The sequence below is a fragment of the Trachurus trachurus genome, assembly GCF_905171665.1.
Source record: "Trachurus trachurus genome assembly, chromosome: 23".
NCBI lineage: Eukaryota > Metazoa > Chordata > Actinopteri > Carangiformes > Carangidae > Trachurus > Trachurus trachurus.
This window is the reverse complement of record NC_139912.1, coordinates 22,955,186-22,980,238: the sequence shown is the minus strand read 5'-3', so window position 1 is coordinate 22,980,238 and position 25,053 is coordinate 22,955,186. Positions and strand designations below refer to the sequence as shown.

General features: G+C 42.3%; 2 protein-coding genes across 2 annotated transcripts in view; both read right to left on the bottom strand.

The window, feature by feature from the left end:
• The window catches only part of ttll12 (tubulin tyrosine ligase-like family, member 12), a 51,344-nt gene extending 46,248 nt beyond the window's left edge, over window positions 1–5,096 (bottom strand). Inside the window, exons 1-3 of the mRNA XM_083999786.1 lie at window positions 4,935–5,096; window positions 3,164–3,342; window positions 416–614 (exon numbers count right to left, since the gene is read on the bottom strand). Coding sequence (XP_083855912.1) covers window positions 416–614; window positions 3,164–3,342; window positions 4,935–5,075 — 519 coding nt within the window. The 5' untranslated portion in view covers window positions 5,076–5,096. The remainder of the gene's footprint in view (window positions 1–415; window positions 615–3,163; window positions 3,343–4,934) is intronic.
• A 6,641-nt stretch (window positions 5,097–11,737) lies between these two features.
• LOC311006813 (sorting nexin-4-like) lies at window positions 11,738–20,639 on the bottom strand (the record flags this gene model as incomplete). The annotated part of the gene is made up of 13 exons (XM_083999788.1): window positions 20,535–20,639; window positions 20,265–20,403; window positions 19,006–19,155; window positions 18,869–18,916; window positions 18,719–18,774; window positions 17,205–17,277; window positions 15,212–15,273; window positions 14,877–14,942; window positions 14,692–14,781; window positions 13,820–13,919; window positions 12,093–12,238; window positions 11,884–11,998; window positions 11,738–11,785 (listed from the first exon to the last, which is right to left on the bottom strand). The coding sequence occupies exons 1-13, from the start codon at window positions 20,624–20,626 to the stop codon at window positions 11,738–11,740; spliced, it is 1,185 nt and encodes a 394-aa protein (XP_083855914.1). The 5' UTR covers window positions 20,627–20,639.
• Between the last annotated feature and the right edge of the window lie 4,414 nt (window positions 20,640–25,053).

Sequence of the window (25,053 nt, the reverse complement as noted above, 5' to 3'; positions counted from 1 at the left end):
TAACATGGTGAATGTGCAGGTCACACAAGAGCGTTTTAGAGTTGTTGGATTGTGTATTTGATGAGTTAGCTACTGCTATGACTATAGGGATTATGGCAATGGGCCAATTTGACAAAATGTTGAACTATCCCTTTAACTATCATAAACAAAAAATTACGGGTTACGGAGTGCTTTTGTGTCGCCCTGCGCAGAGACGAGAGCTGGGACACCGGGCCGGCGGCCAGGTACTACACTGATGTTGCAAGGCTCACTTGTAACAAGTCACAAGTCATGTAGTTAACCATCACAATTACTGCAGAGCTTTTTAATTAGGTAAAAATGTAGTGTAGCTATGGGAAAAATTCTGCATAGTTTCTCTTTAAAGGGTAACTGTGTATGTCTATGAAGCTGTGTTTTTTTTGTTTTTTTTACTCACCCCCTGAGATACGTGATATGTCTGGTTGTACTTCCACATGCGCTCCATCACCAGCTCCACAGTATCTGGATCGGGGGCCTCGCCGTGGAAGTCCACCCCCATGAGGGCCGCCATTCTGGGCAGCAGGCCTGGGATCTGCTCCAGCTGCTCACGGGCGTGTTCCACACGGTAGGTCCAGGCATGATCCACCAGGAAAACACTGCAGGAAGATTGAAGAGATTAAACAACTTCCCCCCCTCATTTTGTTACACGTTGTCATTATACACACACACACACACACGCTGTTGTTAACTTATCTTTGTTATTATGTTACATGTAGGATTCCAGTTTATCAGCTAACAAACTATCTCTTCAAAATCTAAATGAATGCAGCAGCCGCGCCAGACCTGACCCTCACCCTGCCTGAGGGCAGTTTTATGATTCAAGAGCCATAAAACTAGTTTTCCTGTTGACAAAGCAGCCTGGGTCCACTCTTGATGTCATTTTAAGGGGAGACAATGGGGTGAATAGGGTAAAAATTCTAACTAACAGATATCACCATGAAACCTCCCAAGTTTATCACTGACATTAAGACAAATATATTTTGTATTACAAGTTTTGTCAAATTTTATGTTTAAATATGTACATGAGGCAATATCTGATGAAATATGCGCTATTTTGCATACATTTCCAGAACCGAAATCTGAAAAATGAATAAAGCCACTTTCAAAATTCTTGTTTTATTTTGTTGACATATGAGAGTCAGAGGTTTTTACAGAGGGGATTTTGGATATCTCTTTTTATCACTCTGTAAATGAGAAAATACTGTCACCAGCCCTAAAAAAAAAATCAAATTTGCCATGTTTTTTGGAATAAAATGTTATATAAATCAGGCTTTGAATGATCTATCAACAATCCCCTCTGTAAAAACCTTCAGAATGTAGACAGGAATAAAACTGGAAGGTTGGTGTCTCTAGTGCTGCCGAGGTGGAGATTTCTAGCTCAGAGTCTGAGGAAAAACTCATTTTGAGAAAACGGAACTTTGTACTTGTACTGTAAAATTCCATAGATTGTTAATGTAAATCATACTTTTACGATTGGTTGTGGATACAAAGGAAATGACAATTTTTGGAGCCTACATCATTGTTCAGGAGAGAGAGAGCTTTACAATGACACCTGACATGACATGGGTCAGACAACAGGCATAGCACAGTATGTCACGGGCCGGCATACACGTCATGTCATGGCATGTTAACTTTTGGTGAATTTAGGAGAAATTTACAGACAAAATGAAGTAAAATAACCACCTTAATCGGTATTTTCTACCATTTCTTTTGACTTTTCTGAAAGAATACATAAGGTAGAAAAACAGCTCAAAATCTCCAAATTGATCAGTGCATGAAAAAACTGTGTTTTTGCCTGAAGTGTCTCGCCATTGTTTATCATGGGACCAGCACATCCCTACAAACAACTGCTAAAAACAGACTTCAAAATTGAACATCAATTTGGAGATCATCTAGTTCCTATGGATCCTTGCTCCCCCTCCGGAATAAACACTAGAGTGGAAACTGCTTATAGTGATCACGGATACTAATCAACCGCTTATCAAAAGGCTTGGAACAGAATCATTTCTATACAAATGCTGTTTAAATAATGTGTTTATAATAATCAAGAAATCCGCTTATAGTGTTCATTTTTGGTCATTTTATGAATGAGAGCTTGTGCAAAAACAATTTTAAAACTACTTTCGTGTATTCCCATTATTCCTTACCGGACGTCTGCAGCTGCTGCTAGCCAACGCGTGCGTGCGTAGTTTATGTTCAGTAAAAAATAAGAACTAAGTCACCGCCAAGCCGCAGCTGGGTTACCGATTTGCACTATGGACATTAGGGGTAGGCCTACTGTTTTTTACTAAACTGCACAACAACATTAAAGGCCTATTTATAATTTTAGCAAAATTGTGAGAAAAACACGCACATCAGGTAGGCCCAGTTGGGATGGGTGCTGCTGGATAAAGGAGGAATAAATGAAATAAAGAAAAAATCTGCACACCATAGCAGCTCCCTTTAGAGGATTTAATAGCGTGATGTTTCGAGCACAATGCTCTTTTTCAAACTGCTGGTTTGAAAAAGAGCATTGTGTTCGAAACGTCACAGATTTTTTCTATTTATAATTTTAACCACAGTAAGCTATACATTCCTGTGCTGTATTTGAGTTATGTCTGCACAGTAATTAAACTTGCACGGCGCCTCTCGAAAAGCATTTGAAACGACTGTACCATGTTTGAAAAAAATTCAGTAAATGAATGTTGAACTGTGATCGTTTTTATTCCCTTCTGTTAATACTGCTCATTCATAACTTGTGTGTGTTGTTGTGTTAATAGCCCTTAGATCTTTTTTAACCGTTGCACTAATAAATCATAATCCTAATTCACGTCATTGTCTGAGTAGTTTTATGACTGGAAACTGGATTGGAAATGTATGTATGTTTTACTCCAGTTGAGGTGCATTCAGGCTTCAGGGTTCTCACGGTCACTGTACTTGTATGACTGGGATTAACATTTCTGCCACAAATGAGTAAGATGGATAAAAAAAAATGGCTGCCAGAAGCCAAAACATCTTTGGAAGTGTCTGAGCTTAGAGAATAATTGACTCTAACTCATTAACTACTGGTTCACAGACTGAACACTGTGTTTCTTTTATCTAGTCTTTATATTTTTTCCTGATCAAACACAGATCACTTGTTAGTAAAGTGATGCTAATGTGTCACCTTGTCGGTTCGGATGCCTGCAGTCCACTGTCACGGGTCACAACCACCTTACAGCGGATCTCCGCCCCCGGATTGGCCTTCTTCTTCTTCTCTTCCTCCTCCTCATTCTCTCCATTTATCTCCTCTTCGTCTTCTTCCTGGATCCGCATGATTCCGAAAACTTCCCCAGCATCATATACCTACGACACACAAAAACAAAGAGCGTCTTCTCTGTTATTTTTATTCTTTAAAAAAAAAAAAAAAACAGACTCCACTGAAGAAAATGTCAATTTAAAGTTTGTTTGTTTGTCTGTCATCTTCAACACAGGTTACTAATGAAGTTCCTTTAATACATTTATGTATTGTTAATACAGCGGATACCACAGAGACACAAATGTATTCAAGTAAGAGTAATAAGTACCAAAGAAATCTAATACTCAAGTAAAGTACAAATCCTCTGGATATGTACTGTACAGTACTCAAGTAAATTGACTCCGTACTGTCCACCACTGGCATCAATGTTAGCATTCAACAACGCATAATTCTATTGATAATGGAAGAAATTAACATCGGGGTTGGCAGCACTTACAAGTTATTGTATGCAGTGCATACAATGACATTGTGCATACTAAGCACAATGTGTTTTGTGTACACAGCTATCATGATGTCACTGATATGGTCCAAAGTCAGCCGTCTTTGGGGGCCCCCTTCCAGCTCAGGGCCCTGTTTGGCTGCCCTGTTGCACAGCCTCTGTTAATAATAATAAACTTCAAGACTCCTCAGCCTTTACCTTCTATAAAAGACTAAATACCATCAATCAACCACAGAGGTCAATGATTAAAACAGAGGACTGGCAGTGATTTAATTGTGAGTGGCATTCACCAGGGGAACATGCACACAGTGACAGGACTCAGGAGCTGTGTGCATGTAGCCTTCAGTGTGTAGTAGAGCATGGCTACCCGACCCGAGCCCGCGGGTAACCCGAGACCCGACGGGTATCGGGCCGGGCCGGGCCTGGTTTTTAATTAATTAATTCGGGCCCGGGTCGGGTCGGGCTGCACGCGGACAGCTGGTCTTGGTCGTTGGTCGCGAGCGCTCCGAGCGGCGCGCGCGCCTGCCTATGTGTGTGTGTGTGTGTGTCGCTAGTGCCACTTCAGGTGGATCCGTGATCCAATCATCCGTCCGCAGTCTGGGCGGGGGAGCCCAGATGCAGGTTGGATGCAGCTGCCCTCTGGTGTCGCTGGGCACGTCTCTCCTCTCCTTCTGGTTCCTGTCATGTATGAGTGAGGTTGCTCTGGCACACACACGCACACACACGGCCGTGTCCATCTCTCTCTCTCTCTCCCTCCCTCCCTCTCTTTCTCTCTCTCTCCCGAGTCGTCTCACTTCCGAGCCGCTTGACGAGCGTCGCGCTGTTAAATGTCATTGAAAATAACGTGCATTTTGCATAATAACACTTCGGGTAACGGGTCGGGTCGGGCCTGGTTTTTAATTTATTAATTCGGGCTCGGTTCGGGTCGGGTTTGAGAGTCTCGGGCTCGGGCCGGGTACGGGCTTAATTTCCAGGCCCGTGCAGCCCTCTAGTGTGTAGGCTACATCTATGAAAGGAAAATTAATCCATTACTTTTATAGCGCAGTTTGTGAACGAGGAAAATGGTTTTGTGTTTGGATCTGTAGTTTATCCCACGACACGACTCTGCCTTTAAACTTATTACCGGCTACACTGCTGCAGACCCACACACCTAGCCCACCACACCACCCCCCCGGCTGGGTGTGTGAGTCGGCTACACACCTCGGCGGTGATCTTGTGGTGCAGACTCCTCCAGTAGAGCTGCGGGATCCTCGAGGAGCGCAGCGCTCCGGCGTGAAGAGCCACGAAGGCAACAAACTCCTCATCCTCCTCCGCGGCTTCCAGCACCAACTGCTCTGACATGATTCACGTGGAGGCGGACTGGACAAACCCGGAAGAAGGTGTGTGTGACGTCAGAGCCGGCAGCGCATTGTGGGAATTTTTTAAAGGGACCCTTACTTGGTTTTTTTTTTGAAAGATCTGTTATACAAAACTTTAATCAAGACCTGATCAAGACTCGAATCGAAGGAGAAAAAAAGCATTAATTCTGGGTTTGTCACAATAATAAATAATAAAGTAATATTTATTAATTTTTTATTTCAACCTTTTCATTTTGTTGGGTAAAAGGCCAAAATATCAAAAGCAACCTTTTAATTTAATAAAGAATATTATTTTGAGTCTCTAAAATATATAGAAAATAACAAGAAAAGTTTATTATTTTATACAATTTATTCAGAATATCTTATGGCCTGCCACTTACAGTAGGCTATATCTTTATTCATTGATTAATTTTTATTTTTCCCGCTCATATTTAAACTTATTTCGGTTTTTAAATGTTCTTTCTTTCTTTCTTTCTTTCTTTCTTTCTTTCTTTCTTTCTTTCTTTTTATTTATTCCAATCAAGGCAATTTCACAATTTGACAATATCATCACAACATTTCTTCCATTGGTTGGAAGGGAGCAGGGAGAAGATACATCTTATATTGCCTGCCCCTCACTCAATATCCAATTTTCCAAGTAATCTATCACTGAGCAACATTCTTGCTATAAAACATACAAAACAAAGGAAACAAAATGACAACAACAACCAATCACCATAAAATAAATGTATGTACGTTTGTACATGAATGTACATTGTAGTATATTATCCACCTTAACTTTCTTGCTTTAATATCTTGTATTATCTTATGTTCTTCTTTGTGTGTGTGCTTTTTCTGGAATTCAAGGAATCGATGTCCTGCTTAGAAGTCATTTTGTCTGGATCAATGTGAATGACAGGTTCTTTTGTTTTCTCTTATGGCTAAGTGTTGTGGGAGACAGGACATGATGTTTCATTGGCCTAAAGGTTAAGGGGTAGTAGGCCAAAGGTCATTCACCATTTGGATGGGGGCTCCTCTCTGTCTAGAGAAGGGGGAGTCAGAAAGGTATATAAGGTTAGGATTTTGGGCCAAGAGAGAGGACTTCTCACAGAATTCGGCCTTTTTTGAACACTGTTCTTCTTGTAAATAGACTCTTTTTGAATACAAGTGAAGACGTGTCAGCGGTGATCACTTCTTTTCATCAACACATCAATATACCACAACATAAATAAAGAATTTGAATAGAAAAAACGTTTTATATGGACCCAATTACTGTGGTGAAATGACTGTGTGCGGTAACTGAGGATAACAAAATGGTCTGTTTAAGCAATTTATTATTATACGGTTTTAAGAAAACAGGGGAGTGAAGGCCAAGTTGAGACGGGGCCAGGTCAGCCCAACCGCGAGAAGCAACTGGTCTGGGTCTGTTTTGTCAAAACAACTGCAATTCTCAGAACACACACTCAAGCATTGTAATTGGCCCTGTCTGCATCCTGTTTAGCTGTACCTTTGAGTTCAGGGTTTGGGTTTTTTGTTCTGATTCTTTCGTGGACGAACTAAAGACTTTGTGATAGACATGATTTGAAAGTGCCATATAGGTGGTATAGAGTTATAAATAACACAAAAAACTTAGTAAGGAAAATGGAGGTGGAGGCTTGTCTGTATGTAATGCTTTGTTATTTGCACAGCCTTCTGTAAAATAAGTCTTTAAAAGAAACAACACAAAAACAATTCTAGGAAAAGAGAAAAACATGTTAAAGAGCTTCGGGATGTGAGCCGACTACAGGCTTTAACCTTTAAAACTATTATTCTTTGCTCTTTCCCCAGTGTGACTAGGGGAAGGGATGACCTTTGACCTTTCACAGTATCACATTGCATATGCTCTTTCAGACCATATACTCACCCCCAATTCCTGATTATTATTTGAAAGAATGAACAGCATGGAAATACATCATGGGTCATGGCCTCTCATACGGTCTCCTCCTCCTCAGAGCCTTCTTTGTTCCCAGCGGTGTTCAGATCAGCTCAAAGCTGACACAGAAGCTCTGACCAGAGATGCATGCATCTGCTTCTCTGCTTCTTTTTGCCACTTTTAGACCACAAACAAAATGTCACACGGGAGAAAAACAGAACCTGCTCGGTGCAGATGACAGAAGATACAAACATGCTCGGTGGTGTGACATGTTTTATTCAAATAAATAAGAACGAAACCAAACGAGAGCCGCATTTGAAATTGAGCATTCAAATTGTAAATATGAATCTTCATAAATAAACTCACAAAGCTTATTGCTGGCAAGCAGGAAGTACAAAGCTCTTTAAACAACTCATGGAGCATGTAAATCATTTTCAATTTCAGTCAACAAATGAAGGTTAAACTCATAAAAATCATCTTTATGTGCAGTTAGTAAAACGCATCACCCTGGACTTTAGTCAACATCTTGTTGCTACTTCACTTTGATTCATTTAAAGCATAGAGAAAAGCGACTGCCTCACAGCAGAGGGGATCGGGGGAAACGTTATGTAAAAAATCTCAATTTCACTCCTTTCACTACAGCACACACTCGTAGTGATGTAAGCCTGAAGCTGTTTCTGTTTCCCCAGATGTCTTTGGTTAAGGGGCCTGTTCCTGTTCCTGTCTAGGGAGGGGGAGGGTCACAGACTGAATTTAACACCGAATCAACATCTGATGACTGACAGCAGGAAGAGCTGCACTTCAACTCTTTGTGGAGACACTCTACGGCCAAAACCTAACAAACAAGACATGTTTGACAAAAAACCTTCTGTTCACTAATGAACACCGTGTGGTTTATGAATACAAAGCACCATTAAAGGGATAGTTCACCCACAATTGAAATTTCACTCATTATACTCACCCTCATGTGGACTAAGGGCTGGGAGAAGTTTCAGAGTCCTCCGTGGCTTCTCTGAGTTACAGGGGGTCTCGGCGTAGCAGTGCATGTCCATATAACAGTTGCAAATGGATACCAACTGTCTTCGTAACAAAAAGACACACCAAAAAACATCCAAATACCTCCATGCTGCTCGTATGTAATGTCCGTCTTGTATTGAAGCCCCGAAATGCGAAATTGTCCCCAAAAAATTAAATAAGTTTATATTTCAAGCTTGTTTGTAACGGAAGCTTCTCGAAGCTCCTCTTCCCGGTTTGTCAAATTTGGACGAACCAGGGTCTGTCCTCTTCCCAGAACCGGGAAGAGGAGCTTCGAGAAGCTTCCGCTACAAAACAAGCTTGAAATATAGACTTATTTAATTTTTTTCAGGACAATTTCGCATTTCGGGGCTTCAATACAAGACGGACATTACATACGAGCAGCATGGAGGTATTTGGATGTTTTTTGGTGTGTCTTTTTGTTACGAAGACAGTTGGTATCCATTTGCAACCGTATGGACATGCACTCCTATGCCGAGACCCCCTGTAACTCAGAGAAGCCACGTTGGACTCTGAAACTTCTCCCAGCCCTTAGTCCACATGAGGGGGAGTAGATAATGAGTGAAATTTCAATTTTGGGTGAACTATCCCTTTAACAAACCAACGCATTCTGTCTGGTAAATACAAAATACATCCGTCAAACAAATGCACATCATATTTCCAACACATCACTCAGAGACAAACGCAGCACGCCTTACAAGTACAAACAAAACATCCTAGAACGACAACCAAATTTAAAAAGCAAACAAACAAAAAAACAAACAAACATGTGACTTCTGACACAGTCTCTCTGCTGCGATTGAGTGGGACTTTCCTCCCAGACGTCCTGAGTGGCTGGCCCTCCCCAGCAGCAGGTGGTGTCATGGCTGGGTGTGAATGTGTGTGCAGGTTGAGCAGAGCGGGACACGGTGGTCCAGCGAGCCGTCGATGGCTAAAATCACTGTCACGGCGGCTGCAGTTTGGAGTTTGCTGTGTGTCTTCTCCTGCAGTCAATGTGCAGGAAGCAGATCACACACCCACTCAAACAGTTATTGCATTAAACATCATTAGATTAGTTGGAATGGCTCCTAATTGAGAAGCTGACTGCTTTGACGTATCTTCAACTGTCTCAGTGCTGCCTTCTTTTACAAGGAATTATTATTAAATCTGATTCCAACTTCCTTTTCCTACTGCTTAATGAATTTGCTGAAAAGATTGACCTTGTATGACCATATACAGTATAGATTTATTATATTCTATTTTTTTTCTAAATGTACATGATCATACAAGGTCAATCTATATTCAGTAAATTTATAAAGGAATAAGGGAAAAGGGAATGGGAAAATCTTCGTCGTATAGGCGCCCCATAAACAGAGGCTACAGTCCTCTGTTTATGGGGTGCAGCCCCGGGTTCGAATCCACCCGGCGGCACTTTGCTGCGTGTCATTCCCTCTCTCTCTCTCTCCCCATTTTCTGTCTATCTCCAGCTGTCCTGTCAAAATAAAGTCATAAAAGCCAAAAAAACAAAAAATCAAACAGGAAAAAAAAGGTAAAATTTGGTGTTTGTTTCTCAATGAGACGCCATCTACTGTGATAATTGTTCATTAAGATATTATGATGTGTAAAATAATAATTGTTTCATTGTTTGTGTCTGTTTTGTTTGCATCCAGCACTTTAATTATAAAAGAAAACGCACAACAGAAATCCAAGCCACGGCTGCTTTGACAGGGATTTCGCCACCGTCGGCTCCTCCGACCTCTGTGCTCTGCTCTGCTCGGCCTGCATGCACATTTACACAGAGCTGCGGCGCCACCTGCTGTTGCTGACGGTGAACTGCTTGGGATGTTTGTTTGAGAAATCCCTCAGCACATCCGTGGCAGAAAAAACTGTGCCGAAAGCCAAATGTTGTGCTCGTGAGACGTGCTGTGTGCGATTCTGAAGCACGATGTAATGAGATGTGTTATGTATTTGTTTGACACGCGTGTCTTGTGTCTGCAAAACAAAATGCATTTGGTTTGTTAATGGTGTTTTACATTTGCAAAGCACCCAGTGTTTCTTAGTGAATGGTGGGGCGTCTGTAAAACATGTTTTGTTTTTTAGGTTTTGGCTGTGGATTAACTCCACAAATGTGATGATGTGAAGCTTCACCAAGATGTCACTGATTTATGAGCAGACAAGAACTAGACCTGATAGTAGGAATGATGTAAAAAGGTTAGCAAGAAGATTAAATGAGGATAAAAAGACGATAAAATTAGAAAATTAAGTCTGGTCTTAAATCAGTCCTGCCTTATTCTTTTTCAAGTTTCATAAAAAATAAGATAAAATGTACGTAATTGTCCTACATCTTTACAAATACATGTTAAAATCTCACACGCCTGTTTTGCTTTTCACACGTTAGCAGACCTGGAGTGGTCTGGTTGTTTGGTCTGTGCCAGAACAAGTTTGATGAGCAAGTATGACCAGACCAAACAATCATCACTCAACAGGTCGCCCACATGAGACAATCAGACTTTTACTCTCTTGTAGAAGTAAAAATATAGTGGAAACACTTTTGCACACTGGTTGACAGAAAGGTGTGTTGGAGGAGGAGAACAACGTGGACATGGTGAAGAAACTCCCGCACACTTTCTTCTTACTTGCAATATTTTTTATTGTTAAAAGGCCAACGTTTCGGTTGTTTAACCTTCTTCAGGACGTCCTTTAGGGCTTCTTTGACGTCCTGAAGAAGGTTAAACAACTGAAAAGTTGGCCTTTTAACAATAAAAAATATTGCAAGTAAGAAATAAGTAAAAATTCCTAGAAAACAACCACTGTCTCTCCGTATCTGGGAAACTTGTTTACACCTGTCGTTAAAATGCGTCTCGAGTGATCAGATCACAAGTGGACACAAGTGATGAGTCCTAAATACAAGTGTAAACGGGTCGCTTGCTGAGCTGGTCTGAGACACATCGATCCACATTCCTATCGTAGTGTAAAGGTTAATGCGTCCTGATGCGTCTCAGACGAGGACCCAGCAGGAAATACGTCTTTCATCCAGTATTTAGGACTCATCACTTGTGTCCACTTGTGATCTGATCACTCAAGACGCATTTTAACGACAGGTGTAAACAAGTTTCCCAGACACGGAGAGACCGTGGTTGTTTTCTAGGAATTTTTACTTATTTCTTACTTGCAATATTTTTTATTGTTAAAAGGCCAACGTTTCAGTTGTTTAACCTTCTTCAGGACGTCAAAGAAGCCCTAAAGGACGCCCTGAAGAAGGTTAAACAACCGAAACGTTGACCTTTTAACAATAAAAAAATATTGCAAGTGAGAAGAAAGTGTGCGGGAGTTTCTTCACCATGTCCACGTTGTTGTTCTCCTCCTCCAACACACCTTTCTGTCAACCGGTGTGCAAAAGTGTTTCCACGACAGGTGTAAACAGTCTCTTTAACATGTAAACCCAGTGATGTGGCTGTTTAAGGTTTGAAAAATGGTTAAATAAATAATGAAGAAGTTAAAACCTGTGAGCCTGGACTCCAGCATGACCCACCACCTCCCTAAGCCTCTTCACTCCACTAAAGTGAATCATTATTGCAAATTAGCAGCATAGAAATGCTTTTTTTAGTACTCCAAATAACATTATATCGATGGATGTTTTGTTACAATAATGAGGTGTTATTTTCCGACCTCAACAAGACAACCCTAGCCTTGTTTCCCAGCATCCACCGGTGCGCGTCCTTTTGAATATGGCTTCATCTTCACATCTTGAGGAAACATTCTTTGGCATTGCCCCATACTTGAATTCCCTGCACAGAGATAGAAGAAGCAGAAAGACTTTCATCATGAACAGGACCACCACTACAGTTTCTTGTCACCTTCAGATGTCTGACGTTCCCTCGTTTACCTTCTTGCACATGCTGATTTGCATGACGGCGTAGTTGATGAGCGCTTCCCGCAGGTCTTTGTCTTTCTGTTCCTCAAAGCGCTCGATGTCCACCCACGCCCTTTCAACATGCTCCCTGCAGAGATACACATCACACACACACAATATACAAGTCAGAAAGGCTGCGTTCACACACAGTGAGCCTGCATCAAACTGCGTCTGGGACTCACTCGCACTCGGCCGTCTTCTCCTTCACTGTTTCTTCGCCCTCTGCTATCAGCTCCTCCAGCAGCTTCAGCCTGGCTTCCCTCTGCTCTGGTGCCTCTTGTCCAAACAGCTTGTTGGTCATTCCTTTGAAGGAGAATGTCCTCACTATCTGAGAAGATGGGCCACACACACAAAAAAAAAACATGACTGTCAGGTTACAAGACCTCGACCAAGCACCTCGCATTGACATTAGGGATGCACATGATTAACCATTTAACCGTTAACCGATAACAAGAACTTTGACCGATTACTGAAATACAATCGGTTATTTATTTTTCTATTAGCTCCTTATGTCTTCAACTCATGTGGGCGTGTCGACACGTACTGTACAGACTTCCACGTGTCTTCAGTCATATTTCGCAGCAAAAAGTTACACAGGAGGACTGACAGTATGTGCAGCAGCCCCCAAGAAGGAAGATGAGACAATAAATGTAGCTACACGGACATAGATGTGCATCACCTGTAACAACGGCACTGAAAAAAATAAATAAAAGATGATGTCGCTGCTCTTCAGCCCGTTCACCTGCAGCTCTCCTGTCAGAGGAGCTCTGCTGTTCCTCTTTCTTCAGCCTGGTGTTTGGCTGCACTTTATATAAAAACAGTTCTACATTGGACAATCTAACCTCCATATGAGCGCGTGGATGTGGCGTTGATCAGCTGTCGCAGGGCACGTGTGTATTTAACGGCCCAAAAAAATTGGAGCGATCTTTTTTTTTCTTCCATTAAAGCAGTACTAAAGAACTTTCAGTTTTGGTTGAGTTTGGCGGCGCCTGTGGACCAAAGCAGTAGTGTTTTGCCTGAAGGAAGACTCCATTTCCCATGAACACTAGCGTGAAGCCCTGTAAATATCCTGCATTAAAATTAACAAAAGACATCAAAACTAAGTTTCTGTTTCCAGTGGATCATTTCAAAGTGAAAACACAAACATAATCCATTGCTAAAGTGCTGTTTTGCCTGTTCCCTCCTTGTTGTGACTCGCAAAAGTGAAAGTGAAGGAAGACTCCATTTCCCATGAACACTAGCGTGAGAGCCGGGTTCCTACCATGCTCCTCAAAGCTGCTTAGTGCCAGAGAAAGAGATACAGACCCCCTCAGGCCATGACAGAGGTGTCATTCAACTCGTTGTAAGTCGATGTATCATCACAAAAGTTATGAAAATATTTTATGAAGGTTGAAAAGTTCCTTAGTGTTGGTTTAAATACACACGTGCGCCACCAGCGTCGTAATCCTATCGGTTAACGGTTAAAATCGGTTAAAGCAAAAGTAAGCAGAATGTTTGTGTTAATATAAGTCTTAAATAGTTGTATCTTCCGACAGCAATCACTTCTATAGAGTGTTTGGTCTGAAACACGGGTCTGTCAGTCACTCTGCTCTGCTGTAAGCCCAGGAGAAAACTTTCCTTGTATCCTACAACCGTTATCCAATGAGGAGAGAGAACAGCATAAAGGGGCGGTCCTCTCTGTGTGTGCAGCCAAGGGATGCGCGTGAATGTGGTGACGTAGGGTTGGACCAATAGATCCATGACGAGGGCGGGGGCTGTTAACCCCATCGACTGACAAGAAGTTAGCCAAAACGGAAAAAAGAATTCTAAATGTGCATCCCTAATTGACATGTAATGGAAGTCAGTCACGGCTCTCTCAGAGTAAAGACAGACTGAGAGTGGAATCGAACACAGCGGTGGTGTGGTGTACCCCTGTGGCCAGCTCCTCACGTTGATGCTTCTTGGAGATGAGGTCCTGAGAAGCCACCTCCAGCTCAAACTGGGTCAGCTCGTGTTTCCTGCACACCGCCCTGCCAAAGTAAAGAGCACAACATTATACCATGATTTCATTCCTGCTGGGAACATGGCCTCTCAATAACCCTGCAAGTTTAAAAAAAAAAAAAAAGGATATATCATGATACACAATATACACAGTTGCCCATAAAGTTGGAATCATTTTGTTTTCAGACACAGTCTTCTTTTTTTGAATTTCTATTATGAAGATTAATTGTGGTTTAGTTTTCACAATGGAAGAAATTGATCAGTAAAGTTATACACTTTATCTATCAGGAATAAATCACATTGTCACAATCATTTCACGAGAAGAAGTGAAAAACATATTTTATTCCAACTTTATGAGCAATTGTCTCCATATATTTCACATCTCCTCTAAAGCACTTCATACTCAGCTTAACATTATGAAACCAGTGTGATGATTCTACTCTCTAAAACACACAGTATGTCTATGTTAAAACACTCTTTGTGTTATTTTATAGGTTAGCACAATCTTAAATGTGCATTCAAAAAGGAGAAAATCACAACCGAGCTAAATTTAACAGAGCTGCATTTATTTATTCAAACCAGGAAAGTGGGTACAAAAACATTTAAGTGCAATTTACTGAAAATAAATAACAACATCATGTGGGTCCTCATCTCAAATGACTTCTTGAACAGCAGTATTGAAGGTTAAGTGTTGGTGAACTCTCCAGACCCGGACCTCTCCCCTCCTCTTCACATCAACATCTCCATCTCTCATTTGATTTTAAATTACTTACTCCTTAAATGATGTGAAACACATCTTACCTCAGAGCCTCAGCATAGAAGAGATACTCTTTCAGCTGGTCTGCATAATGCTCCTCTTCTTCCAAGATGTCGTCTATTGAGGCAGCGTATCTGCAGGTGTGTGACATAGGGAAACAGTTGGTGAGGAACTGCGTGAGGGCGCGTTGCTGAAGTCAATGGGACAGAACCAGACTCTAAATACTCACGCATCCATATGATGACCGGCACTCTGCAGCCCATCCCCCATCTCTTTCTCTATTGCACTCCACTCACTGCAGTGAACACATGGATTTACATACACACACACACACAGGCAAATTAGCAAGAGGACACTGATGACTGGCACTTTTTTCAGATAAAAACACAGACTTCTTTTTGGTTTTTCCTCATCTGGCTCACTGTCTGAGGGCAGAGGGAGTCTAAAGAGTCTTGGACAAGTTGTCATTTGAGATCATGGGCTAATTAGTAAACAATACAAACACATTAACAAATTCAGGTCAACTTTATGCACAGATATATCATCAAATGTTCATTGCCAGACCTGAAGACTCTTCCATAGTTCCCATGGACCTTGAAAACACCATAGAGACGATCAGCAACTCTCTACAGCAGACAGAAATTGAGACAGAAAGTGTTCAATCTTATCATGTAGCATATTGTCATCATATTGTAAGGGAATTTTTTAGATCTTCCATAGGTAAGGAATGATGAGGTCAAAAGTCTTTCAAATCTCATATATCTGGCAGTTATCAGTCTCTGCATTCCCTCCAGGTACAAACTACAGGTCATGATGCCTCTTTTATTGTCCTAAATTTTAGTGTTCAACGCTTTCCAGACACAGCAGCAGAACTCTACTGATAACGGGAGCCATGCTGGATAACACAGGACCGTGGGAGAGAGACAGTACAACACTTGGCACATTCACAGTAAGTGTAATTCTCCTTGGCAAAGCTCAATAAACATATTCAGTGTAGGAAGCTGCCAAGGCCAAGGTCACGTTTATCTATCAATAACACATTTAAAAACAACCTAGGTTGATCAGAATGCTTTACAGAATAAGTAGCAATAGACATCCAGGACTCCTGCACATTTCCTCTCTGAACTTTGACCATAGATTTTCTCCCTAAAAGCACATGATCCACTTTTCAGATGAATCACACAGATTAAAAGCTGACAGATGAAGATATTAGATTTTAAAAGTTCAGTGTCTGCTAAACAGCTGGGGCCGTATTCACAAAGAATCTTAAGGTTAAAAGTAGCTCCTAAGGGCCGAATTTAGGAGCAACTCCTAAAAAAAGTGGGCGTGTCAGTCTTAAATTTAGGACTCCTAGTTTTTTAAAATAAGAGTAATTCACAAAGTATTTTATGCCTAAAAGTAGCTCCTAAGTCTGGGAGAGCTTAAAAGTCCTCGTGAGGACTCCTAACTCACTAAGACCTATTCACAAAGAATCGCAAATGGCTGCAGCCAGGCAAATGTATGGAGGACTGCGAATTGCTGCAGAGGGGGGAGCTGGAGCACCTGCCCCTTTGCCCTTTGATGCCCAAAGTGCCTTTTTGTCGGTGTTTTTTTTTTTTTTTTTTTGGTCATCTACAACATTTTCGCTATAAAACTTAGTGACGGTGACGGACTGTCCAATATCGGCGTCACAACGGTCGGACCGAGGTGACTGCGACCGCTGCGATGCAGTCATGCTGATGTGAGCCAAAAATATATTTTTTAAAGTTGATGGTTGTGCTAGACACATATATCTGTTAGTAGTTTACATAGTAGTAAATTAAACTTATTGTCAGTCTGGGTTCAAATCCTGCTATAGGCCACAAATGTGGGTAATGCATTTTCTTTTCTCATCATTATTATGATCACCATATAATATTAGGGCTGTCAACGAATGTGAAAATTAATATTAAAATGTGGGAAGAAAAAAAAACAGCGGCTGCTTTGCGAGTGGACGCACTGACCCTCATTGCATTTTGCACAGCGTCACACTGCAGAAAGTGAGACGTGACAAAAACTGTAGCAGAAAGATGCAGATTCCAGAGAGAAAGACAGAAAGTTCAGAGCCCAACTCGGCAGCAGAGACAGTGGTTTGGACTCGAAGCAATCTAAAAAGCCCCGTCGGACCTGACGGCAAATAAATAAATAAAAAGTGGAGCGGAGCGGCCGGCGGCGAGGAGGAGGAGAAGGAGGAGGGAGGGGAGGGGGGGCGCCGCCGGCACTCAACAACCAATCACCGCGTTGAGCGCCTCAAATTCGTGCACGAGAATTGACGTAATCCATAGCAACGGGGCGTCACCAGGGGCGTCACTCTTAGTTTGCTCTTAGTGATTTATCCTTAGTAAGAGTAGGTCTCAGCGGCTTTGTGAATAGCTTTTAAGAAAAAACTCCTACGTAAAAACTTTTAGTGCAAGTTAGGAGCACTCCTAGCGGTAAGATAAAAGGCTTTGTGAATACGGCCCCTGGTCCATTAACTGCAGAACAAGAACCCCCGTCACCAGCTCTAGTCCATGTTGGTGTCGGCTCAGGAGGGACTTACCGCTCTTGCTCGGAGAACCTGAGACGTGTGCGACTGCAGCTCATCACTGTAGTGTTTCATATCCATGAAGCGCCTGCCAAAGATAAAATAAGGACACATACAGAAGATATTGATTAAAACCTTCTCCTTAGTTGTTGCTTATTAAAAAAAAAAAAAATCCTGCCATTTGTAGGCTCTTTCTTTTAATCTGATGGATTTGGGACTCTTCATTGATTACTTCACTATTTCAAACACTTGGGGGCTCCAGAGTCACAGATGTGATCGTTTTCTTCTTTTTTGGTTTGAAGTTGGACAATTTTGGACTATTAATCGGAGGAACATATTAATGTTATCATTGTCATTGTGTACACTAGGATACTGTATGGCATATTACATGTTTTCTGAGTTTTAATGATCAAATAATTAAATGAGGAACTGTATAATAAGGTACTGCTGATTATGGCAAGGTGGTGCCCCAAAGTGAAGCCCCACTGAGCCACTGGGAACCATAAAAAGCTGTCATGATGGATTATCAGACATTTTTTATTTTTTTTGCTAAACATCATTTGGTTCTTTTCCCTACCTGTAACCTCTGCTCAATCATACAGTGAACCACAAATACCAAAAACAACACTTTTAGCAAAACACACACATTAGCTTTACAGAGCAACTCCAATTTAAAGGGATAGTTCAACATTCTATAGTTGATAGTCCCATATAGTAGAGTAGGTTTGTTACCTTTAATTGTCAGTGCAAGCTATTTTTAGAACGGTGGAGCTGCTCAGGGCTACGGAACGTTACGAGACGGAGTTGTTTTCGAAGTAAATTCATGCTAAACTGCTGATGCGCGTCCCCATCGTGGACAGTTTTTCATCAAGCAGTCTCTGCATTTGCCTCGAAAACAACTCCGTCTCGTAAAGTTCCGTTATTATCTCATAGCGTGGTGAATGTGCAGGTCACAACTTGTCCACCAGAGCTTTTGGGATTGTGTATTTGATGAGTTAGCTACTGCTATGTGTTATGTTGCCATAATCCCTATAGTCATAGCAGTAGCTAACTCATCAAATACACAATCCAACAACTCCAAAACGCTCTTGTGGACAAGTTGCAACCTGCACATTCACCACGCTATGAGATAATAACAGAATGTTAGGAGACAGAGTTGTTTTCGAGGTAAATTCATGCAAAACAGCTGATGCACATTCCCGTCAGGGGCAATTTTTCGGCAAGCAGTCTCTGCATTTACCACCAGAATGTTTTGGAGTTGTTGGATTGTGTATTTGATGAGTTTGATGAGGCAAACCAAGAAATCCCATTAGCCTCCGTAGCGTAGCTCTGAGCAGCTTGCGGCTCTGCTCTGCCGTTCTAAAAATAGCTTGCACCGACAATTAAAGGTAACGAACCTACTGCTATGACTATAGGGATTATGGCAATGGGCCAATTTGCCAGAATGTTAAACTATCCCTTTAAAAATGCAACTTGCATACACATTGATATCAAGCTTCTTCCAGTGTGATTTAGAAACAATAACTTACTTATCTGTGTTTCTCACTCGAAAGGTGGCACTCAGAGCCCTCAGCCTGGAATCTGCCTGCAACACAGAGAAGAGGTGGTGGTCAAACTTGAAAACATTACATGATTATATGAAGAATAAAGAAATAGAAGCTCCACAGAACGTCCAGTACCTTCGCCTGAAAGCCCGTTTCATACACCACTTCTTTCCAGCCGTGTTCCTGTCACACACATTAGAGAGAGAAGTCAGTTATAGACCAACAACCGATCAATAAATCGACCATCGCAACTGCCGGACAGCACTGTGTACCTCAGTGAGGAAGTGGTAGAGGATCTTGTCGTTGGAGAGCACTGGATGAGAAGCCACGCGAAGCAGAAAGTTCTCCAGCCCCACCCTGCGGCGCTCCACAAAGTCTGGGTCCATGTTGTCTGCTGACAGCTTGTGCCACACAAACTCTGCCTGCGTGAACATACACAATGCATTTAAGTTTTCACTTCCCCCCTTACTGGAGCTTGGTTGTATTTTGGTTTAATTTTTTGATTTCATCAGTCATTTTGAAACATCTAGGGCAGTGGTTCCCAACCTTTTTGGCTTGTGACCCCATTTTGACATCACAAATTTCTGGCGACCCCCATCAATCAAGATGTGCCAGCTTAGATTTTATATGTTGCATTTTATTTGAACTTGAAATATTCGAGAAAGTGAAAGCATAGAATACAATTGTTTAAGATTGTCTGTGGTGTTTTTAATCATAATTTTAAAAATAATAATAATTAGTTACATTTTTTAAAATCAATTACTACTTTATTACTTAGACATTTCAGGCGACCCCATTTGAATTCCAGGCGACCCCATGGGTGAAAAACACTGATCTAGGGTGTCCTTTGCAAGAACTTCAATTTAGATGAAGCCAATGTAAATCATTTAAATACAGGGAAAGATGTGAAGATAAGCCAAAACTCTATTTTTTACAAAATCCTTGACCTGACCTTTTGTTAGCTTTGTGTATTTAGAGTTTAAATAAACTTTTCCTCAATATGACATGGTATCTTCTATATGCTAAAAAGCAGCAGCTAATAGGCCTACACTTAAAGTCTCTTCCCCCAAGACAAAACATTTAAAACAAAGGAGCCAATATCAGGTGAATACATTCACCATCAGTCTGTATTACTAATAAGAAGTCTTATAATTACCATAATGTTAGATGAAATAGACAGCCAGTGAGTTTATTTTGGATATGCGGTCTTGCAAACTGTAGTTAAAGCAAACACATACGTTGCTGTATGGATATTTTCAGCACTTTTCAAGAATGCATCAGCTCGGGGGAAGTTGGAATCTGACCAGCTGTCCTGAATCCTTCCTTAGTTTTGCGGTTTGTGAGTGTGTGTAATCAGCCTTTACCTTGCTCTGATATAGAAGCGCAATGACTCGCCTGTTAAACTGCATCTCTAGGTATCAGCCGAGTCACTGACTCTGAGGGGGACAGCTCTGTATATTTGATATTCCTTGCATCACTGAACGGGGGGGGGGGGGGGGGGGGGGGGGGGGGGGTTACTCCGAGAACTCACCCTCTTCTCAGGCAGGGGGGGCACCACGATGTAGGGGTATGTGACCACCAGGTAGCTCCGCAGCAGCTCAAACTCACTGTACCTCCTCCACAGAGAGTCCGGGGCCGGGTTACGACCCTCGGCCAACGCGTCCATCGGCCTGTGAAACGTTCAGACAGCAGTGAGACATTCTGAGGCGAAATACAGAAGTGAGAAGTGATGCAACACACACAGACACAGACAGAAAGGAGAAGTGAGTGGGTGTCAGTGATGGAGGCCAGCTGCTCTCACCGTGTTTCGATGAGGTAGACGGTGAACGTCTCCTGCATGTTCACTGCATTCTTGCCGCTCCTCTTCTCAGCCTCAGCAACACAGATCTCCATCCTGCGCAGCAGAGTGCAGCCTCCACCCTCCTCCTCCTCCTCCTCCTCCTCCTCCTCCACCAGCTGCACCATCACATCACACAGCGTCGTCACAAACACAGCAAACAGCTGGTAACAGCTGTGGGCTAAAACACTGAGGTTTGCTGGCTAATGTTAGCTTGAAAACAACACTCACACGCTACCTCTGTACACACATTACCTGAACTGCGTCACTGTTCAATTAAAATGACGTACGTTCTCTTTAAATGAAAGTAAAGTGAACTTTGAGCGGTTAGCCAGCGTCAAACACAAACACACCGTACTACTGTAGGCTATACAACGTTTTGTAGCCGAAGTGAAATGAAAAGAAAAGAGAAAACACGTCGGAGCATGTTAATGGTAAACCGAGGAGGAGAAGCAGCTGTCTCACCGCCGTGTTCAGGCTCCCATCCGCGGTCAGCTGCTCCGAGTCGTCGTCCGTAGCCACCGACTCATCCTTCCCATCCTCCGCCATCTTCTTCTCCCCGATGTTGTTGCCGAGTCAGAGCGCGTGCGCAAAGCGCCCAGCATCCATCCACTGTTTATTATGAGGCTTATGTCATAGCAGCAAAGGATAGATAGATAGATAGATAGATAGATAGATAGATAGATAGATAGATAGATAGATAGATAGATAGATAGATAGATAGATAGATAGATAGATAGATAGATAGTCCCACCGTGCCCCACTCCTCTGGAACAGGTTCCCGCAATCAGTTAGAGATGCAGATTCCATAACCATTTTCAAATCCAGACTAAAGACCCATCTATTTTCTCAAACATACGGTATACCCTGATAGCACGTTTTATTGTTATCGGTTCGGCCATTTTCTGCCTTTCTTCGGCATTTAACTAGTCCTTCATACTTTGTGCTATTTCAACAATTCAAATATCAAAATGTTCAGCCTTTTCGGGACAGGTGTGCTATGTCTTTTCTCTTTTCAACTATTCATACTTTTTGCAATATTCAACTATAATTTCTGATTTTTTTCCCCCCATAGAGAATGCATTGGAACAGTCTTGAAACTCTTCAAATCTTCTTCTTTCAGCCTTTAAAGTGTCCACATACTTTCAGCTAGAGACTTCATTCAAATTCTGAGCCGTAGACAAACTTTTTAAGTATTCCTCTATGACTCAGCTTATTGATATCTTCAACAGTTTCTGATATTTGGCCGCTTTAAAATCATTAAAGTCCCTGGAAAGTGAAATTGGAGTTTTGTTTCAAAATATATTAAAAGTGTTCGAAATGTATTGATAAAAACATGCAAAAAGACTCATTTATGTGCAGTGCTTAATTTTAGAGGTTAGGGTTTCACAGTTTCACTCTGCTTCAGTGGTCTTTGTTTTTAAGGGCAGGCTTACAGAGGGGGCGCCGTGACGCACTGGCGTCCCTACTTTCATAACTCCTCCCATGTGCACAGTAATATTATAAATACTTCAAGAATGCCAAGGAGCTTCTGCTGCCACTACCCCTGGAGCTACCAGCGCCGCCGGAGCTACCAGTCCAAGCTTGGTCTCTGTCTTAATAAAATGTAATGTAGACTTATCAGGTCATTGTAAAACATTTATTTATTGATGTAAATGTGGTGTTATTTGAACATAGTCTATACAGATCCCAGAGGCAGCGCTGCTCTTATGTGAAACATGAAGCTCCACTTTTAATTCAAACAAACTAATGAGACTGCCACAGTGGGACCAGCCGGCGCCCGGTGGCAAAACTCTAAAAGCCAAAACAGCCACAGTCCATGTGAACCTCTGCAGCGTCCGTCCCACAGCTCACCGACACAGCAACGGCTACACCGGCAACAAAACTGAGGGCCGCCGCCGTCAGCACACGAATCTCTGCTTGCCCTGATAGCGTTAGCTCGGCGGCTAGCGCTAGGCCCGTCGTCCTGTGCTGACGGTGGCGGCCTCATTGTTGTTGCGGTGTAGCCTTCAAGGCTCCCGGTGCTGTGGCGGTGAGCCGTGGGTCCGATGCTGCAGTGGCTCGGGACCATGGAGGCTCGGGGTGAACGGGACGAACGGGGCTAGCCGCCGAGCTATTTCCCTCACTGCTCAGTGTGTATCCGAGACATTCAGATAAGAGCTGGACTCAGACTCAGGCTCAAGCCCGTAGCTGCTCGGGTACGATGTGACAGTTAGCAGCAGGCCATTTGATTGACAGTTGAAACTTGACGAAGCTCAGCAAGTGGGCGGGGCTTATGTGCCTGCAGCAGACATCCAGAGCTGCGAGAACTGCCTCATTTAGTCAGGATTTTAAAACCTAATTTCACCTACTAAACAAATTTTTCTAGCATCCAAAATTGTCAGGATGGTTAATAGGACATATGTCTGGGATGTGATTAACTCAGAAAACGAATCCAGTGCCACTTTTCAGGGACTTTAAGTTTTTTTTTACAAAATCCAGCTTTATAATGGGTGTGTGTTGCGTCTAACGAGCAGGGCTTAGAGTGAGTGACATCATCGCTAGAGTGAGAGGGATCGAAAAAACATTCAGGATTTTTTCTGGATAAATTGCAAGCACGGCCACAAATTAAACTAAAGACACATGATTTCCTCACTGGTTTGTAGCCACACTTGTCGTGTCTCATTTGATGTGTTCAAAACAGCAGACAGACTTACAGAATTGTCTCTATGAGCCTAATTGTGCAGCTAGACCCGCTCCAGTGGCTCATCCACTTCAATATAAAAGTAGGAGCTGATTTTTTTAGAAAAACAGAAACGCCCCCCTTTTCTACCTTGCGACCCTGAGAAAAGTTTTTGCCCTACAAACATTTAATGCACATCAATGTGCTCAGGAAGGTCTCCTTGCCCCAGTAGTCATGGCCACATTCTGATAAGAGGTACGGTTCTCTTTTTATGTGCTGTTTTCAGAAGCTGCACAGAGCTCAAATCTCTCTGCTCTGCTCTGCTCTGTGTGCAGTGGCCAGCTGTTGGGGCCAGCTCGTTATCAAAGTCTATAAATAGAACAGTGCAGGTGCAGCCTGGCCGCTCGTTAAGATGTTTTTAAACACAGCCCCACACACACACACATGATAAACCAGACTGACAGAGGATGTTCACGCACAAACACAGGCATCACACTCACACAGACAGACACACACAGTCACACATACACAAACAGACAAACACACAAACACAACACTGTTCCACACAGTAAAATGTAAGCAGTTAGTTGAGTCGCCATGGTAACTTCTGAGGGCAGGCTGCCAATCAATCAGATCATTAGGGAGAGAGGAGTTCTGTGGCTTTCTGCACTTGTACACGCAGACAGAGAGACCGACACACACACACACACCCACACCATTTTTTAAAGTTTGGCAATTAGGTCTGCTATGAGTTTAAATTGTCTTTATGTCAAGTTGTCAGAACAAAAACATCTCAAACAATGTCAACTTTGCATTAAAAGTGACATAACTTACCGAATGACACTTAACGACAGCTGTCATTAGTATTCATTGATGTTTATGACAGCTGTTATGTTATGGCCATAACTGTGATATGTTAATCTTATGAATACTTATTCAAGTAAAGTGTTACCGCTATTTCTCCTCATTAGGACCAGGTCCATGAAGACTAACTGTCCTAAATCAGGTCTCTGCTTAGCAAAAAGGTAACAAAAATGCATACACACATACACCTAGGCTACACACATGTCAGGGTTAAAGGTCATGCGTGGTGAAATGAGCTCTTGCACAAACAGAAAGACTCTCGATTCCACTTCCATTCACAGTTTTCCTGTTTTCTCACTTCGCTCCTCGTAACCAGCTGATTTCATACCATGACACCACAGCAGGGGTCTAAATCTCCCAACATTCTCACTCTTCTCACTTTTTGCACAAGGCAATAAAGGTTCATTCACAACACAAAGGCTCTCCTCAATGAATGCGATTGTGAAATGTTGATGAATGAAAGAAAAGAGAAACACTGGAAATGAGAGTAAAGGAGAGGAGAGTAGATTAGAATGCCACACAGTATTCCATTCACAACCTGCAGAATAATAAATATCTGACACTCTGTGGTAGAGCTAGAAAAGATATACGGAGAGAGAAAGAGAGTAAGATGAGGGTGAAGCTGCAGTGACACGGTGCATTAACCTACACCTCAGAAAATACCATTATTTCTAGGTATATATACTATATACAGTATGATGTATTTTTTTGGCTCTTATGCCTTTAATGGACAGGACAGTTGGAGAGAGACAGGAAATGGGGAGACAGAGAGAGGGTGAAAGACATGCAGCAAAGGGCCGCCAGGTGGAATCGAGGCGGGGCCGCTGTAGTGAGGACTAACAGCCTCTGTGGGGTGCCTGCTCACCCCACTGAGCTATACAACACCCTGATATGTCTAAAGTCTTATGGATCCCACACTGTTGTTCAACAGTGTCACTCCCAACATCAGCATCAGAG